This window comes from Entelurus aequoreus, linkage group LG03, assembly GCF_033978785.1.
Source record: "Entelurus aequoreus isolate RoL-2023_Sb linkage group LG03, RoL_Eaeq_v1.1, whole genome shotgun sequence".
Taxonomy (NCBI): domain Eukaryota; kingdom Metazoa; phylum Chordata; class Actinopteri; order Syngnathiformes; family Syngnathidae; genus Entelurus; species Entelurus aequoreus.
Window position 1 is genome coordinate 36,729,269 of NC_084733.1, and position 20,849 is coordinate 36,750,117.

The 20,849-nt window shown below is 41.7% G+C and overlaps 1 protein-coding gene and 1 long non-coding RNA gene across 2 annotated transcripts; both read left to right on the plus strand.

Moving 5' to 3' along the window:
* The first annotated feature begins 232 nt into the window (after positions 1-232).
* Positions 233-2,840, plus strand: LOC133646411 (uncharacterized). Its single transcript, XR_009825281.1, has 3 exons — positions 233-272; positions 378-453; positions 2,391-2,840. It is a non-coding gene; the product is annotated as an uncharacterized LOC133646411 (long non-coding RNA).
* A 3,512-nt stretch (positions 2,841-6,352) lies between these two features.
* Positions 6,353-12,336, plus strand: LOC133646409 (uncharacterized). Its single transcript, XM_062041729.1, has 2 exons — positions 6,353-9,354; positions 9,460-12,336. Exon 1 carries the CDS (start codon positions 7,142-7,144, stop codon positions 8,993-8,995), a length of 1,854 nt encoding a protein of 617 aa, XP_061897713.1. The 5' UTR covers positions 6,353-7,141; the 3' UTR covers positions 8,996-9,354; positions 9,460-12,336.
* The last annotated feature ends 8,513 nt before the right edge of the window (positions 12,337-20,849 follow it).

Sequence of the window (20,849 nt, forward strand, 5' to 3'; positions counted from 1 at the left end):
ATCTTAAAATAATCTGCAAAGCTGTCTTTGCGCTCCTCCTTTCCTGCTCAGAATGCACGATATTGGTTATATTATGTGTGGCTGAGAGATGATAGCATGCAAATGGCAGAATGTTTTGTTCATGAGAAAAATGCAGTTCTGTCATGTTACGTTTTTTTTGTGCCTTTATTTTGAAGAGCCCACTCTTATTCTGTTACTTCCTTTATTGCTGGTGCTTGACTTCCTGCTGCCGTTCCGTCTGACAACAGCATACTCACGTTACTCCAGGACTGGTAAAACATGCTGACAAAGATAAATTTCTCATATTCTGTGTGAACATTTGTGACAGGTTATTTTATTGTGCCTCGTGTTTGTGTTGTTTGTATGTCACATTTAAGGAGAGTCACTACGAGCTGTGTGTGGAAGCTAGGCTAACTAGCTGAGCAAACTTAGCGCCCTTGGAAGCGGAAGGAGGTAGGAGGAGACTAATGGTTTATTTATTGTGAAACAAGTGGTTCATTTCATTTAAAACAAACGGGAAAATGTCATTATTTTTATTTAAATAAGAGCTGTAACTTGTAATTAAGCTTAATTCATGTGAACATTCATTATTTAAAGGCCTACTGAAACCCACTACTACCGACCACGCAGTCTGATAGTTTATATATCAATGATGAAATCTTAACATTATAACACATGCCAATACGGCCGGGTTAACTTATAAAGTGACATTTTAAATTTGCCGCTAAACTTCCGGTTCGAAACGCCTCTGAGGATGACGTATGCGCGTGACGTAGACCGGCGAACACGGGTATGCCTTCCACATTGAAGCCAATACGAAAAAACTCTGTTTTCATTTCATAATTCCACAGTATTCTGGACATCTGTGTTCGTGAATCTGTTTCAATCATGTTCATTGCATTATGGAGAAGGAAGCTGAGCAAGCAAAGAAGAAAGTTGTCGGTGCGAAATGGACGTATTTTTCGAACGTAGTCAGCCACAACAGTACACAGCCGGCGCTTCTTTGTTTACATTCCCGAAAGATGCAGTCAAGATGGAAGAACTCGGATAACAGAGACTCTAACCAGGAGGACTTTTGACTTGGATACACAGACGCCTGTAGAGAACTGGGACAACACAGACTCTTACCAGGATTACTTTGATTTAGATGACAAAGATGCAGACGTGCTACTGTGAGTATGCAGCTTTGGCTTCTAAACATTTGATCGCTTGACCGTATGTGCGCAACTTTTTTTTGCGTATGTACGTAACTTTTTAAAAATATATAAGCTTTATGAACCTTGGGTTAGGTGAACGGTCTTTTGGGCTGAGTGATTGTGTGTGTTGATCAGGTGTTTGAATTGTATTGGCGTGTTCTATGGAGCTAGGAGCTAGCAGAGGAGCTAGGAGCTAGCGTAACAAACACGCAGGTGTTTTTATGCAGGATTAATTTGTGGCATATTAAATATAAGCCTGGTTGTGTTGTGGCTAATAGAGTATATATATGTCTTGTGTTTATTTACTGTTGTAGTCATTCCCAGCTGAATATCAGGTACCGTGAGTATGCAGCCTTGGCTGCTAAACATTTGAGAGCTTGACCGTATGTGCGCGTCACGTACGTAACTTTTTAAAAATATATAAGCTTTATGAACCTTGGGTTAGGTGAACGGTCTTTTGGGCTGAGTGATTGTGTGTGTTGATCAGGTGTTTGAATTGTATTGGCGTGTTCTATGGAGCTAGGAGCTAGCAGAGGAGCTAGGAGCTAGCGTAACAAACACGCAGGTGTTTTTATGCAGGATTAATTTGTGGCATATTAAATATAAGCCTGGTTGTGTTGTGGCTAATAGAGTATATATATGTCTTGTGTTTATTTACTGTTGTAGTCATTCCCAGCTGAATATCAGGTCACCCCCGGCTCTCACAGCATCTTCCCTATCTGAATAGCTTCACCTCCCCACTAGTCCTTCACTTGCACTTTACTCATCCACAAATCTTTCATCCTCGCTCAAATTAATGGGGAAATTGTCGCTTTCTCGGTCCGAATCTCTCTCACTTCATGCGGCCATCATTGTAAACAATAGGGAACTTTGCGTATATGTTCAACTGACTACGTCACGCTACTTCCGGTAGGGGTAAGCCTTTTTTTTATCAGATACCAAAAGTTGCAATCTTTATCGTCGTTGTTCTATACTAAATCCTTTCAGCAAAAATATGGCAATATCGCGAAATGATCAAGTATGACACATAGAATAGATCTGCTATCCCCGTTTAAATTTAAAAAAAATCATTTCAGTAGGCCTTTAAGTTTACTAAAAAGATTTGTTTATAAGTTTAAAAATGTAAACATGATTTATGTATTGTTTGTGGAAATATGGTACGATGGCCTTTGTATTTTCTGTCCGTCTTCATAGTTTTCACGGTGTCAAAATTGTGAGGAGAAAAGGAGGAGAGAATTAAAGTTGCACCAGTCGAAGCTCTCTGCATCTTGTGTCATTAATCCAAGTGGGCCGCTACAGTGAAAACTCCCCGGCTGCAACCAGTGACAACTTCTGGCTGCAACAGACCGGCCATCCCTGCAGAGAAGCTGACGCCATCTCATCCGAGATCCAGCTACCAACCTGTTACCAGCCAACTGACTCCATTTGCACCCACATCCTGCACAGGCAAGATTAAAAGGACAGCACGCTAAAGGTACAACATTGGGTGCCAAGGAGCAAAGGAGACTATTTACACACACGTTACAAGCTTACAGCGTATCTGAAGTGTCTTAAATACTAACATCATATTTTGAGGTCAAAATAATTTGTGAGCAACACGTAGCAATTCTGAAATGGGTGAATGTTTTAAGACAATTGGTATATGTCTTTAAAAGGTAATTTGTGACATGTCTGTTGCAATAAAGGTTTAAAGGGTGAAGCACTTTAGCTATTAATGGTTAGAGCGCTCATTTATGACATACTTTGTTGTTACTGTTTTATGTTAAAATCCTTTGAATGTCCATAATATGCGAATGCTTGATGTAAGTATTACTCTGTGGTAAAAGATAACTACAGCTTATAAGTGAATTCAGGCATAGGACAATCAAAAGCCACGCAAGACTTAAAGCAGTTGCACAAGCAAATATAATGTCACTCCCAACAGAAGAAACAGACAATCCTACATACACACCAATCAGGTTTAGCTCACATGAAAGAAAATTAACAGAGAAAGGCCAAGAAATGCATGACGAGGACACCAAAAAACGTGAAAAAACATTTAACAAGGCCTATAATTCTTGGAAGCTAACAGCAAGGGAAACAAGGACAAAGCTAAAAACCCTCTGTTTATTAGAAGACCTCAATAAATTACAGCAGGATATTGAAACAAAGCACGACGCCGTAAGACAGCAATATGAACCTATCCTACGTAACAGTAACACCACGGCAGAGATCGTCAACAAAATGGACGCTTGTGTTACGCTAAGAAAGGAAATCTGTAGTCTCATAAGCAACCGTCTAGCGACTATTAATAAAGATTATAACGATCAACTTGAAAAGGAAAAGATAAGAGAAACGTTAAACAAAAATGAATATGGGTCTGTCTTTGGTCAAACTAAAACTGAAACTGTAAGTTCATCAGATTCATCAGAAGAATCAAGCAAACATTCTAGCTCAGCCAGTACCCATAGCAGTAGAGTAGATGCAGTAGCAGAGCTTGCTGCTAAGCTGGAGCAATCAAAGGCCATGGAAGAAATTCAAGCACAGAAAGCACATCTTCACAAGTTGGAAAGTGAATGGAAACTTAAAGAGGCAAACATTTTGTCAGAAATGAAACAAAGAGAGGTGGAAATGCAACAACAGTTGGAACAAGAGAGAGCAAAACTGCAGCAGTTACAAGCAGTAAAAGAGGTCGCTATAGCAGCAGCTCGTGTAAGAGCATATGACAGTTTTGAAGGTTTTGAGAACCACAATGAAGAAATTGACAACAAAACTACTTCTTACAGAATGCAAACTGAACCTCAATTAAATCCAGACGCTGCTTCATTCCATCCTCACCAAGTAGCTCCTGACATGACAATGACCCAGGAGTCTGTCAGCTTAGCACAAGCAATTGCTAGCTCATTAAGTATGAATCACTTGCCAGTCCCTGAACCCACCACGTTTAGTGGTGACCCTTTAAGGTTTACAGATTGGAAGATGTCATTCATGACTCTTATAGACAGAAAACCCCTCTTACCAAATGAGAAGATGTTTTATCTCAAAATGTATCTTGCAGGAGAGGCGCGCAAAGCCGTTGAAGGTTTCTTTTATCGAGATTCAGAAAGCGCATACAACGGAGCATGGAAAGTTTTACAGGACAGATATGGAAACCCATTCATTATACAAAAGGCTTTCCGTGATAAGCTCATGAAATGGCCAAAGATCAGCGCAAATGACCCACTAGCACTACGAGAGTTCGCTGACTTCCTCCAAAGCTGCAATGAGGCAATCCCACATGTCAAAGGACTAGCTATCCTTAACGATTGTGAGGAAAACCACAAGTTGCTCAAAAAACTGCCGGAATGGATTGTTCGAAAGTGGAGTAGAATTGTTGTAGATGAGCTTGACAATTCAGGCAGCTATCCGGATCTTGCATGCTTCACAAAGTTCCTGAGCAGAGAGGCAAGAATAGCCTGTAACCCTATTGCTTCTCCACTGTTGATACATTTCAAACCTGCAGATGATAGAACTCCAAAGAAGGCCAAAGCTTTTAACACAAATACACAACCAAAGAGTTTCGCTCAGGAAAAACAAGAAACAAACAACAGTAAACCAAAGCCACCCTGCTCAGTCTGTAAAAGTGAAGCTCATGGTATCATACGGTGTCCAACTTTCGCAGCCAAAAGTGTTGAGGATAAAAAGGCATTCATCCATGAAAATCGGCTCTGTTTTGGATGTTTGAGAAAGGGTCATATGACCAAAGATTGTAGGAGACGACACACGTGTACACATGCAATCGTCATCACCCAACCTGCTTACACGAAGACAGGAAACAAAGACCTGTGGAAGCAATGACGAATAGCTCCACTTCCACAGAAGAACATGCAAGCCAGGAAACACACAAGGTCATGTCCCACACATCAACACAACATGCATCTGCTACCTCAGGTATTGTCCCAGTTTTTGTGTCTACAGTACAAGAACCACACAGAGAAATACTCACATATGCTATACTGGACACACAAAGTGACTCAACATTTGTCTTAGAAGATGTACTTGATAAATTGAATGTAGATGTACAACCAGTAAAGCTGAAACTTAGTACTATGACAGCCATCGACACAATCATATCAAGCAAGAGTGTTCATGATCTACAGGTTAGAGGACTCTACTCTGATAGCTGCATCCAACTCCACCAGGCCTACAGCCGTGACTTTATCCCGGTGGACAAGTCTTACGTTCCAACGAAGGAAACAGCATCACTGTGGCCTCATCTCAGAAACTTGGCAGATAAGTTACCACCCCTTCAAGACTGTGATGTAGGGCTCCTAATAGGATATGACTGTCCAGCAGCACTGGCTCCTCTTGAAGTCATCTTAGGTGACAAAAATCAACCGTTCGCACAGAGATCAGAAATAGGATGGAGTATAATAGGCTCATCAAACCCCCACCTAGACAGACAAGGAAGTCAAAGCTTTGTGCATCGGTTAACTGTAAAATAACTGCCAGTTCCATCAGCGACAGATGTTCTAAAGACCCTGGAATCAGACTTTATTGAGAGAACTTATGAGGATAAATATGTGTCCCAAGATGATGTGCATTTCGTACAGTTCCTCAGTGACCACATCACACAGAAGAAGAGCGGGCATTATGAGATGCCACTCCCTTTCAAAGGCAACAGTCAGCCCAACCTACCAAACAACAAGAGGCTAGCCACAGTTCGCCTGCAGTGTCTCAAGAAAAAATTAAAGACCAACAAACAATACTATGATCAATACAAAACATTCATGGAAGAAACAATTAACAAGGGTGATGCAGAGCCTGCCCCTGCAACATCTGAGGGAGAGACAGAGTGGTACCTTCTGCATCATGGCATCTATCACCCCAGAAAACCGGACAAGCTAAGAGTCGTTTTCGACTGTTCGGCCAAATTCCATGGTGTTTCTCTAAACGACACTTTGCTAACTGGGCCTGATCTAATCAATCCTCTGGTAGGAGTACTTTGCCGATTCAGGAAAGAAGCCGTGGCCATTATCTGTGAAATTGAAAGAATGTTTTATCAATTCTCTGTCACTCCTGAATCCAGGAATTACCTGAAGTTCCTCTGGTGGAAAGGTGGAGATTTGGAGAAGGAACCACAGGAGTACAGGTTGACTGTTCATCTTTTCGGAGCCGCTTCGTCTCCATGATGTGCCAATTTTGGTTTGAAGCATCTAGCACGACAACACAAGGCTAGCTATCCCCTAGCATCAATATTTGTGGAGAAACATTTTTATGTTGATGACGGGTTAGTTAGCGTCCCATCAATTGACGAGGCCAAGAAACTGATCACTGAGTCGCAAGAGTTGTGCAAAAGAGGAGGCTTGCGCCTTCACAAATTCAACTCAAATGAAGAAGCAGCGCTTGCTTGCTTAGACCCCTCTGAAAAAGCAACAAACATTGAGCCTCTAGGCTTTGATCCAACCCCATCAGAACATGCTCTCGGCATTCAATGGTCGATAAAGAATGACACTTTCAGCTTTAACATCAGCTTGAAGGATCAGCCTTCAACCCGTCGTGGTTGTCTATCCGTCGTCGCCTCTCTATACAATCCACTTGGATTCATTGCGCCATTCAGCCTAAGTGGAAAACGTATCCTTCAAAACCTTTGTCACAGAGGCATCGGATGGGATGACCCACTCCCAGATGATATTAAGCCACGGTGGGAGGAATGGATAAATGGTCTTCTGAAGTTGAAAGAGGTGTCAATTCCAAGATGTTACCACCCACATGACTTTCATGACATTGTCAGAGTAGAGTTACACCATTTTTCCGACGCCAGTTGCGTGGGATATGGTGCATGTTCTTACCTCAGGTACAAAAATGACAAGGATGAAGTCCATTGCAGTCTTGTGACAGCGAAAGCAAGGGTCGCTCCCTCAAAAGTCACAAGTATCCCGAGACTAGAACTCACAGCAGCTGTGGTTTCTGCAAAAGTAAGTGTCATGTTAAAGGGTGAGATTGACATGAAAATTTATCAAGAAATTTTCTGGACTGATTCACAAGTCGTGATTGGGTACATCAACAATGATGCTCGTAGGTTCCACATATATGTTGCAAACCGTGTTCAATTGATTAGAGATAATAGTGATCCCAGTCAATGGTATTATGTGGACACCTCAGAAAACCCAGCCGATCACGCATCTCGAGGTCTCCATGCTTCAGATATTCACTCAACAAACTGGCTGCGAGGACCGAAGTTTCCCTGGGAAAGTGAATTACATCTAACACCCAGCACTCCAACAGACTTACTTGTGGGGGATCCCGAAGTCAAGACAATTCAGGTGCTTGCAACAAAAGCAAATAACTGCGACGACATCCTTAGGCGTCTGAGTCAGTTTTCCTCATGGACAAAACTTGTAAAGGTGGTTGCAAGAATCAAGAGGCTGGGGTGTAAACAAAACCAGCACTGTGAACATGTAACTGTCGAGGAGCGTGTGAAGGCCGCTGAGAAAGTGATTAAGATTGTACAGCAGCAAGCCTTCCCCCAAGAGATAAAGATGCTTCAAGGTGAAGAAGGCCTTCCAAACTCAAGCTCTCTCTTCAGTTTGGATCCCATCTGGTCTGAAGGACTGCTCCGTGTTGGTGGGAGATTAAAACAATCATCTCTCTGTCACAAAGTGAAGCATCCAGTCATCTTACCAAACAACAGTCACATATCTAAGCTGATTGTGTCCCACTACCACGCCAAGATATGCCATCAAGGCCGAAGCCAGACACAAATGGAGCTTAGGAGCAATGGATTCTGGGTCATTGGTGGGAGCAAGCTGGTTGCTAAGTTGATACGCACCTGTGTGCTTTGCAGGAAACTTCGACGGCCGACAGAGAGTCAGCGGATAGCTGAACTTCCTAAAGAATGTCTTGAAGCCTCAGCACCGTTCACGTACAGCGGCATGGACTGTTTTGGACCGTTTATTGTAAAGAAAGCCCGCAAAGAATACAAAAGATATGGACTCATCTTCACATGTTTGTACTCTAGAGCTGTCCATATCGAGATGCTTGAAGATTTGTCGACAGACTCATTCATTAACGCTTTGAGATGCTTTATCAGCCTGAAAGGAGCTGTCAGACAACTACACTGCGACCAAGGTTCTAACTTCATTGGCGCCAGAAATAAGTTTAAGGAAGCACTTAAACAATGTGACACCAAACTACTGGAAGTCTTCCTGACTGAAAGGCAGTGCGAATTTGTATTCAACACCCCCTCTGCCAGCCACGCAGGCGGTGTCTGGGAACGGCAAATCAGAACCGTTAGGAATGTACTGAATGCCACCTTCGCACAGTGCCCGGGTCGACTTGATGACGCCTCTCTTAGAACACTGTTATATGAGGCTATGGCTATTGTGAACAGCCGCCCATTAACAGTAGATGGAATCAATGATCCACAGGCGCTGGAACCTTTAACACAGAATCACCTCATAATGATGAAATCTAAAGTTGCTCTTCCTCCCCCGGGAGAATTTGTGAAGGAGGATTTGTACGCTACAAAGAGATGGAGAAGAGTTCAATACCTCATCGAACAATTCTGGGGTCGCTGGAAAAAGGAATATTTGCTCAACATATCCACAAGACAGAAATGGCACTTACCTCAGCGCAACCTCAGAGTCAACGACATTGTCATCATTAAAGACGACAACCTCCCGAGAAATCATTGGCAACTAGGACGAGTGGTGGAGACTGTTCAAGACAGAGATGGCTTAGTCCGTCGAGTCAAAGTACAAGTCGGAGAGCGAAAGTCTCAAAGAAAACAAGATCTCCCCTCTAAACCTTCAGTTATTGAGAGACCAATCCAAAAATGAGTGCTTCTCCTTGAGAATTGATCCGAACAAACAGACTGACTATTGTTTATTGTGTACGATTACAGTACGGTTCACATAAATAGTTAAACGTGAAGTTACTCATTTATCACAGTCAAGAAATCCTGTACAATTCATTTGTTCTTTGTGTATTTCGTTCATTACTTGTATCAGGATTTGGTGGGAGTGTAAATGGCAGAACGTTTTGTTCATGAGAAAAATGCAGTTCAGTCATGTTACATTTTTTTTGTGCCTTTATTTTGAAGAGCCCACTCTTATTCTGTTACTTCCCTTATTGCTGGTGCTTGACTTCCTGCTGCCGTTCCATCTGACAACAGCATACTCACGTTACTCCAGGACTGGTAAAACATGCTGACAAAGATATATTTCTCATATTCTGTGTGAACATTTGTGAGAGGTTATTTTATTGTGCCTCTTGTTTGTGTTGTTTATATGTCACATTTAAGGAGAGTCACTACGAGCTGTGTGTGGAAGCTAGGCTAACTAGCTGAGCAAACTTAGCGCCCTTGGAAGCGGAAGGAGGTAGGAGGAGACTAATGGTTTATTTATTGTGAAACAAGTGGTTCATTTCATTTAAAACAAACGGGAAAATGTCATTATTTTCATTTAAATAAGAGCTGTAACTTGTAATTAAGCTTAATTCATGTGCACATTCATTATTTAAGTTTACTAAAAAGATTTGTTTATAAGTTTAAAAATGTAAACATGATTTATGTATTGTTTGTGGAAATATGGTACGATGGCCTTTGTATTTTCTGTCCATCTTCATAGTTTTCACGGTGTCAAAATTGTGAGGAGAAAAGGAGGAGAGAATTAAAGTTGCACCAGTCGAAGCTCTCTGCATCTTGTGTCATTAATCCAAGTGGGCCGCTACATAGCATGCTTACTGATCAGAGAGCCATGTCAAAGTTGATTTTCTTACTTTTGAAAAATCCTCAACCGTTAATTGGACACATAGGCTATGGTGCTCTTGTACATTTTGATTAAAACATACCAGGTGTGTTTAAATTGTGTGTGCTAAATGCCATCAAGGCAAAAAAAAGTCATGTCTTGATTCTAATTGAGCGCAACACTTTTTGCTTCCATCTTAAAGATCTATGAGACAATTATCTTTAATATTGTTCACAAGTCTGTTTAAATCTGCGTTAGTGAGCACTTCTGCTTTGCTGAGATGGCAGATGTGGCAAATCAAGATGCTGATTATACAGCATGATTATAGCGCAGATATGCATTATTTTGCACAGCATAAAAGCAAGCGCGTGGGCATGCTGACTGCAAGAATATAATAACAGAGTTGTTGCCCGCACATTTAGGGCCTTATCTAATAAGATCCAAATACCACGCACTAAAACTATTGAGTGCAACATATAAAATTACGATTGCAATGAGGTGGAAACTTGTCCAGGGTGTACCACGCTTTCTGTCTGAATGCAGCTGGGATAGGCTCCAGCCATCCCAGCGACCCCAAGAGGGACAAGCGGTAGAAAATGGATGGATAGATACTATTAGTGGGCATGTTGCATGCACGTCATGGCTGTCACCATGGAGATGCTCATTTACTACACATCCATGTTATCATGCCCCTGACTGTGGCGTTTTGCTATATTTTGAAACATGCAGCAGACATGTACCACCATTTATGGGTAGGGATGTCCGATAATGGCTTTTTGACGATATCCGATATTCCGATATTGTCCAACTCTTAATTACCGATACCGATATCAACCGATACCGCTATATATACAGTCGTGGAATTAACACATTATTATGCCTAATTTGGACAACCAGATATGGTGAAGATAAGGTCCTTTTTAAAAAAAATTATAAAATAAAATAAGATAAATAAATTAACATTTTCTTGAATTAAAAAGAAAGTAAAACAATATAAAAACAGTTACATAGAAACTAGTAATTAATGAAAATGAGTAAAATTAACTGTTAAAGGTTAGTAATAGTACTATTAGTGGACCAGCAGCACGCACAATCATGTGTGCTTACGGACTGTATCCCTTGCAGACTGTATTGATAAATATTGATATATAATGTAGGAACCAGAATATTAATAACAGAAAGAAACAACCCTTTTGTGTGAATGAGTGTAAATGGGGGAGGGAGGTTTTTTGGGTTGGTGTACTTATTGTAAGTGTATCTTGTGTTTTTTATGTTAATTTAATAAAAAATAAATAAACGGATACCGATAATAAAAAAAACTATACCGATAATTTCCGATATTACATTTTAAAGCATTTATCGGCCGATAATATCGGCAGGCCGATTGTATCGGACATCTCTATTTATGGGCATTTGAGAAGCGGTCCTACATTAATTTTTCTACAATGGAACTTAATTTTTTAGGTGAGCTAATCGGACATTCTGGCATTAACTGTGCTTGATTGCTCTAGACGCAAGAAAATTCATACAGAAATAAGGTTTTTCTTTTACATAGGAGAGATGTTATTATTTTGACATTGAAACAATGTTTATTTATAATGGTCCATTAATGTTGACAAGCATACGTAGGGCAGAACTATAGCGTGATTGCCTCCTTTCTCACAATTATTTCTGCCCAAATGCCAGTACTAAATAAAGACGCAAAACAGCTCCTGCAGAACAGTGCAAAATATTTATATTTTCATTTTCTCCACTGTATCGTGGGCCTCCTGATGATCAGCATATAGTCTGCGTTCACATAAAGACAAAAGCAAAATGAATAGCGCTCCTTATTTTGCTCACGTAAGAGACGCATCCGAAATTAAATTTGGTACTTTTAGAGGCACTGTGAATCAATACCCGTATGTACTACCTGGTACTGCTTCACGAAAAATCAAACGGTGCCATATTTCGATACCTTTGTTGCATTTGACTTTATGTTTTCATTCATCGTCGATCATAATATTTTATTAGAGCGTATCAAAACACGTATTGGTATGTCAGACTTAGCCTTGTCTTGGTTTAACTCTTATCTTACTGACAGGATGCAGTGCGTCTCCCATAACAATGTGACCTCGGACTATGTCAAGGTAACGTGCGGAGTTCCCCAGGGTTCGGTTCTTGGCCCTGCACTTTTTAGTATTTACATGCTGCCGCTGGGTGACATCATACGCAAGTACGGTGTTAGCTTTCACTGTTATGCTGATGACACTCAACTCTACATGCCCCTAAAGCTGACCAACACGCCGGATTGTAGTCAGCTGGAGGCGTGTCTTAATGAAATTAAACAATGGATGTCCGCTAACTTTTTGCAACTCAACGCTAAGAAAACGGAAATGCTGATTATCGGTCCTGCTAGACACCAACATCTATTTAATAATACCACCTTAACATTTGACAACCAAACAATTACACAAGGCGACTCGGTAAAGAATCTGGGTATTATCTTCGACCCAACTCTCTCGTTTGAGTCACACATTAAGAGTGTTACTAAAACGGCCTTCTTTCATCTCCGTAATATCGCTAAAATTCGTTCCATCTTGTCCACTAGCGACGCTGAGATCATTATTCACGCGTTCGTTACGTCTCGTCTCGATTACTGTAACGTATTATTTCCGGGTCTCCCTATGTCTAGCATTAAAAGATTACAGTTGGTACAAAATGCGGCTGCAAGGCTTTTGACAAAAACAAGAAAGTTTGATCATATTACGCCTATACTGGCTCACCTGCACTGGCTTCCTGTGCACTTAAGATGCGACTTTAAGGTTTTACTACTTACGTATAAAATACTACACGGTTTAGCTCCAGCCTATCTCGCCGATTGTATTGTACCATATGTCCCGACAAGAAATCTGCGTTCAAAGAACTCCGGCTTATTAGTGATTCCCAGAGCCAAAAAAAAGTCTGCGGGCTATAGAGCGTTTTCTATTCGGGCTCCAGTACTCTGGAATGCCCTCCCGGTAACAGTTAGAGATGCTACCTCAGTAGAAGCATTTAAGTCCCATCTTAAAACTCATTTGTATAATCTAGCCTTTAAATAGACCCCCCTTTTTTTTTTTTTTTTTTTTAGACCAGTTGATCTGCCGTTTCTTTTCTTCTCTCCTCTTCTCCCCTGTCTCTTGCGAGGGGGAGTTGCATAGGTCCGGTGGCCATGGATGAAGTGCTGGCTGTCCAGAGTCGGGACCCCGGGTGGACCACTAGCCTGTGCATCGGTTGGGGACATCTCTGCGCTGCTGACCCGTCTCCGCTCGGGATGGTTTCCTGTTGGCCCCGCTGTGGACTGGACTCCCGCTGATGTGTTGGATCCACTGTGGACTGGACTTTCACAATGTTATGTCAGACCCACTCGACATCCATTGCTTTCGGTCTCCCCTAGAGGGGGGGGGGGGGGGGGGGGTTACCCACATATGCGGTCCTCTCCAAGGTTTCTCATAGTCATTCACCGACGTCCCACTGGGGTGAGTTTTTCCTTGCCCGTATGTGGGCTCTGTACCGAGGATGTCGTTGTGGCTTGTACAGCCCTTTGAGACACTTGTGATTTAGGGCTATATAAATAAACATTGATTGATTGATTGATTGATGTTCAATTGCAGACTCGTCACTGGTTGCAAACCAAACACTGGCTCAAGGAAACGATCACTCAAGCAGCACTAAGAGCGGACTCCCTTTAAGTATTGTTGAAATGTTCCACACCAACAAAGCAAGTATGCTTGGTAGAAAACACTCACATGTAAAGTAAGCCTCCACTCTTCCAAAATGCATTAACTTGATGCTAATTTACATTGAATTTACAATAGACTGGCTACTACACTTTCAGGTCCTTGGAAAAAGCTACTTCCAAGTTAGACAAGATACCATAGATTGCCTATACTGTCCTGCCATCTAATGCCTTGAAAGTGCAACTGCATTGCAAATGAGGCTAACATGTGTAAGAAAACAAGATAAAACACCTGGAGAGCACAGATACCGTACTCAGTTCATTTTTAAATGTTACATAAAAAAATAAAAGTTCATCAAATAATTAACATTTATTACCCCACCCAAAAGTACCGACATTTGGAATCGTTGACAACCAGTATCGATTCCCAGGTACCGTATCGGTTCAAATGTGAACAATACCCATCCTATTTGTGTGTGCTGTCAAGTTTGCACATGTTTTAATACACACCATCCTTTAGTAGATCAAACCCTTAATGTTCATTTCTCCTCCATAAGGCATCTACAAAAGGTGTTTCATAGAATTTGGCAGTCCGTCCATGTAACCGATTTGAGTGGGCAAGCAAGTGCTCACATTCGATGGCGTCTGGCACTTTGGATAGGTGTTCTCTTCACGGTTGATTCCCGTTTTTCACTGTTCAGGGAAGATGGCAGACATGTTGTGGATTGAGTGGCCCGCGAAAGTGATGTTATGTTGTTGTTGTTTTTTAATGAACAGTCTGGTGTACAGACTATAAATAAGACAGATTATAGCATAGTTGTATTCAACAACACCAGTTTGGGTGGCACTTTGAGCAAAGTGGGTGAAGTGTCTTGACGAAGGACACAACGGCAGTGACTAGGATTTGTACCAGGAACCCTCATGTTTCTGGACGACCGCTCAACCATTTGGCACATTTACTTGATGGATGGAACTCAAACCTGTGACCTCCAAATGAGAGTCAAGTGTCCTAGGCCCGTGTTTTTCAACCTTTTCTGAGCCAAGGCACATTTTTTACATTGAAAAAATCCCGAGGCACACCACCAGCAGAAAAAATTTAACTCAGTAGTTGCAATTGTTGGATATGAATTCAAACCATAACCAACCATGCATCACTACAGCTCTTGTGTCAAAGTAGGTGTACTGTCACGACCTGTCACATCACGCCATGATTAATTTTGAGTTTTTTTGGTGTTTTCCTGTGTGGTGTTTTAGTTATTGTCTTGTGCTCCTATTTTGTTGGCTTTTCCTCTTTTGTTGGTATTTTCCGGTAGCAGTTTCATGTCTTCCTTGAATGCTATTCCCCGCACCTGCTTAGTTTTCGCAATCAAGACCATTTAAGTTGTGCGGATGCAATCCTTCTTTGTGGGGACATTGTTTATTGTCATGTCATGTACGGATGTACTTTGTGGATGTCATCTGCTCCACACGCTGTAAGTCTTTGCTGTCGTCCAGCATTTTGTTTTTGTTTACTTTGCAGACAGTTCAGTTTAAGTTTCGTTTTGTTACGGCGCACAAGCGTTCCGTGCTTCCCTGTTCTGCAGCAGCGCTCAGAAGTTTCGCTGAGAGCACCAGACACGCCCCGCGCTCATCACGCTGACCGCGCCCACACTACGCCGCAGCCGGCGGCAATCTACACCCAACGCACCTGGATTTGATGAGGGACGACTGTATAAGAACCTTCGACGCTGACTCATCATCGTCGGAACGTTGCTCTGCTCGCAGTAAGCCTTACATATCTGACTTCCCTCCAGCTCTCGCTTGTTTGCCTTTCTTTCCTTGTGCCTCATTTCCTGATCCCAGTGTTGTCTTTCGTTCTTCCCCACAGTTCCCGTGTCCCAGCCTCGTTGTATACCTCCACTGCCATATTTCCCTCCTGGACACTGCTTGCTCTCCCCGATCCTTGACCCGTTTTGGACTTCCGGATTTCGCTCTCCTGCCACGCCCCCGCTTGGACCTTGGACCCCCCTCTTGGATCATCCCCTTTGGATTTGGACGTTTTGCATTCAACACGCACCTCAACAAACCTTACGGTATCTATATGGTGAAATTCACACACATAGTTTCTCATGCAAACACATAGTAGCATACACACCCCATTCACTCATCAAGCACACAATAAACCCTATTGAGCTTGATTTCCTGTTGTCGTGCCGTCTCCTTCCCAGTACTACATAACACGTTTTGCTTCAATGCCTTTTCTTAGCGGCACTTAGCGCCTTTTTGTTTATTTTTGGTTGAAGTGTTAGATACCTTTTTACCTACACGCTGCCTGCCGCATATTGTGATCACGACAAACCATGTTCCCGACATCTACAAAGAAATTAGCTACCTGCTGCCACCTACTGATATGGAAGAGTATTACATGGTTACTCTGCCGAGCTCGAGACAGCACAGACACTCAACAACGGCACATTTGCGGATTATAATTACTGGTTTGCAAAAAATATTTTGCAATCTCCCACGGCATGCCAGACTGTATCTCACGGCCCACTAGTGTGCCGCGGCACAGTGGTTGAAAAACACCGTCTTAGGCATCGAGCTAAAAGCCAGAGCTTTCAACTCGATGGCATACCGTGACAAGATCCTTAAGCTCATTGTTTTGCCATTTTTAATGGACAACCATTGAAACAGTGTTTTGTGAATTTATTACTGTTTTTCCTAAGTATGGTATGATTCTAATTTAGCAGCTTCTATTAGCGGATGTGCTTTTACTTTAATGAGGAACTCATGGTTGAAAATAAAAATAAAATTGTGTCTTCCACAGTAAAGGCGAAGAAGGCGCCAGACAGTCAAGTCAGTTAAAGAGGGAAATTGTATAGTGTGTGCATGGTGTTGGTCTTTCGTGTTCACAGGATGGGGAAGAACAGGAGGAAGCAGCTTGCAAGTAAAAGAGTATTTTATGTCCAAATGTGCAAAATCCAAAAAAAAGAGTGCAGCAGAGAAGTGTGATTACCAGCACAAGCAAAATACCAGAAAACAGTAGACATTAACCAGAACGTAAACTGACGCGTGAAGCGAATATGGAACCTGTGCCGACTGGACAGGTCTAAATTGGGGCATGATTGCGATTGGGCACAGGTGCTAGTCCTAATCAACAAACAGAGGCTGGAGTGTTCAATCAGCACCCGTAGCAACCAGAGGTAACCATGGAAAGGAACATTGAAACAGAAATACATCTCACAGGAAAACCACAAACTAGGGCAGAAAAAGACATGACTTGCTAGTCATGACAGAAATAGAGACTCCAAAATGAAGAGTTAAAATAATTTTAGCACGAGCTAAGGTAAACCGTTTCAGTTGTTCCATTTGTGTACATATACAAATGTGTAAGGCAACCATTTCCTTTGTATACTTGCTCATTAGCTCTTACGTTGGTCATTGGACCCAATAAAAGACCTTAACTTCAATTTAGCTGCTACACCAGGGGTGTCAAACATACGGGCCGAGGGCCGGATCAGGCCCGTGAACAAGTTTTAACCGGCCCGTGGGATGAGTGTGCTAAGTATAAAAATTAACCTGAAATTTTGGAATGAAAGAATCTGCTGTTGTAAATGTGTCCACTGGATGGCGAAATAGCATTTATTTGTATCTTTGTAGATGATGCTACATATGTACAAAACAAACCACATGATGTTAGTACATTAGTCGAGGAAAATGATCAAACTACATAAATAACATCCTGTAATTTGATGTTGATAGAATTTTTTTATCTTGATGCATTGAAAATTAACATTATCACATAATTCATTCAGAAAATATATATAACGCTGCTGCCCAATGCTCCCCAAGGGGATGGGACAAATGCAGAGGACAAATTTCTCCACATCTAGTGTGTGTGTGACAATCATTGGTACTTTAATCTTTAATCTTTAATCGTAATAACGACAAATATAGATAGAATACTATTAACCGCAACATGTAAGTGTAAAAAACCCCAACAACATTATGATTTGTACAACTTTAGAATGTGCTTGTTCTACTTTTAATCATGAAAACAATCTGAAGTTGTCCTTGTTTTTAAGTTATCGTGCCATGATTTTACCAGTCCAGCCCACTTGGGAGTAGATTTTTCTCCATGTGGCCCCCCGATCTAAAATGAGTTTGACACCCCTGTGTTACACCATTCATTTGTATTGGTATATAGCAGTGACGTGCGGTGAGGTTCATGGCTGGTGAGGCACTGACTTCATCAAAGTCAGATTTACAAACATATGAACCCTAAAGAGTATCTTATTCACCATTTGATTGGCAGCAGTTAACGGGTTATGTTTAAAAGCTCATACCAGCATTCTTCCCTGCTTGGCACTCAGCATCAAGGGTTGGAATTGGGGGTTAAATCACCAAAATTATTCCCGGGTGCGGCGCCGCTGCTGCCCACTGCTCCCCTCACCTCCCAGGAGGTGATCAAGGGGATGGGTCAAATGCAGAGAACACATTTCAACACAGCTAGTGTGTGTGTGACAATCATTGGTACTTTAACTTAACTTTAACTTTAAACATACAAACTGTAGCACACAAAAAAGCACATTTAATAAAAAAAACGTTATTATGGTCTTACCTTTACTTATAAGTGCGGGAACAGTGGTGTTCGTGTTGGAGGAGTTGTGAATGAAGGAAATATGAAATCCGTGCTGCAGTCTGCAGGTGTACCTAATGTTGTGTCCCTGCACTCGTTCACAGCTCCTCCGGCGCGAGCATTGTTGTTTTTGCACTTTTTGACTTCTTGTTAAGTGACTTTTTTTGGATGGATTCGGTCTTGCACGTGGAAGGTTTGGGTGTGGGCTTTGGTTGGTGTGGCGCTCTCGTCGGGCGGTGCATTCTGCGACGGGGGTGCTTGGCACAAGGAGGCGGGGTTACTGCGAGCCTCCCACAGTGCGTCTTCGCAGCAGTTTTATGATCGCTCAGCACAAGAAATACTTTACACACATACAGTTGTTGACAAAATACACTGTACATTATATACCTCAGCTAACTAAACTATGGAAATTTATAATATAATTCATATAGCAATACAGGGCCTCACCTGCCTCTAGTGACCGCACGTCACTGGTATATAGATTGTTTAAAGTAAAAACATGTATATACTAGAAATACATTTGAAATTATAAGGTCCACAAACCTTTAGATTAATCTGTTTTTGAAAAATATTGAAAGAGTCAAGTCTGAAGTTGACCATCACTCAATGTTGCTGTGTGTGATGCAATGGTTGGCGGCTAAGTGTTTGTAAGAGCAGCAAATAATTTGTTGTTGCTCTCACCAAAATGCAAGTATTTTTGGCGATTGTTGACGATGTTACAGATCTCAAAGATGCAAGATAGATGCATGCAGTGAACCTTTTGATCGCCTTAAGATTAGTACATGTACAAACAGCAGTAGACTTGAAATCTTAATCTGCCTGCAGGCTGCTTCATTTGGCCCTCAACACAATATCAAGGGCAAAGGCCGCACTCTATCTACATTTAAAATGTGATTGTATCGAATATTTATGAGCTATACTGTACTGTACATATTGGAGGAATCTTTAGCCAAATGTGTTTTGCTCATTTGTTTAAGAAAATACACTGTGGATTTGACATGAGACACACTTACAAAACATTGGAGATAATGATATCATTACAATTATCAGAACATAATTTATATTCTGTTCCTTCCCTCTCCCAGAGGACAGTGAATAAAGAACTGAGTTTGCCTTGACTAAAATTTGTTTCAAGTACATCCAACAAAGAAAAAGAAGTGGAAAGCATAAAAAAGAACAGTAAACAATTTAGTCTACCATTGCTGTGCCGTATAAGGACATAGTCATGTGTCTAGCTCCCTAATGTGATTATGGAATGATTTTAAATTGTCTAATGCAAACATTGACTGCCTGACACAATTTCTAAAATTACTATAGTTCATGTACTTAAATTGCTGGACATTATTTTATTTTACACATATTAACAAAAAGGTGTTTATAGTTATATTAATGTTTTATTTCTCTAGAGCAGTGTCAAAGCTGTAGTGGTCCACTACTCTACCATTTAGTTTTCTAAACTGTAAGCAGGGCCGGTCTGTGTCATGAACATCTATGTTGTTGTTGTTGGTCAGGGCCACATGATCATGAACTGATGGATGGAACGTTAAAGGCCTACGGAGAGCCACTACTACCGACCACGCAGTCTGATAGTTTATATATCAATGATGAAATCTTAACATTGCAACACATGCCAATACGGCCGGGTTAACTTATAAAGTGACATTTTAAAATTCCCGGGAAATATCCGGCTGAAACATCGCGGTATGATGACGTATGCGCGTGACGAAGTCAGAGTAACGGAAGTTATGGTACCCCGTAGAATCCTATACAAAAAGCTCTGTTTTCATTTCATAATTCCACAGTATTCTGGACATCTTTTGCAATTTTTTTAATGAACAATGAAGGCTGCAAAGAAGACAGTTGTAGGTGGGATCAGTGTATTAGCAGCGGACTACAGCAACACAACCAGGAGGACTTTGTTGAAGCGCTAGCCGCGCTAGCCGCGCTAGCCGCGCTAGCCGCGCTAGCCGCCGACTTCACCTTGACTTCCTACGTCTCCGGGCCGCCAAACGCATCGGGTGAAGTCCTTCGTCCTTCTGCCGATCGCTGGAACGCAGGTGAGCACGGGTGTTGATGAGCAAATGAGGGCTGGCTGGCGTAGGTGGAGAGCTAATGTTTTTAGCATAACTCTGTGCAGTCTGGTTGCTAAGTTAGCTTCAATGGCGTCGTTAGCACAGCATTGTTAACCTTCGCCAGCCTGGAAAGCATTAACCGTGTATTTACATGTCCACGGTTTAATAGTATTGTTGATTTTCTATCTATACTTCCCGTCAGGGGTTTATTTCTTTTGTTTCTATATGCAGTTAAAGCAAGATGCTATCACGTTAGCTCGTAGCTAAAGCATTTCGCCAATGTATTGTCGTGGAGATAAAAGGCATTGAATGTCCATTTCGCGTTCTCGACTCTCATTTTCAAGAGGATATAGTATCCGAGGTGGTTTAAAATACAAATCTGTGATCTACAATAGAAAAAGGAGAGTGTGGAATCCAATGAGCCAGCTTGTACCTAAGTTACGGTCAGAGCGAATAAAGATACGTCCATCGCTGCCTCTCAAGTCATTCACTGTAACGTTCCTCATCTACGAATCTTTCATCCTCGCTCAAATTAATGGTGTAATCATCACTTTCTCG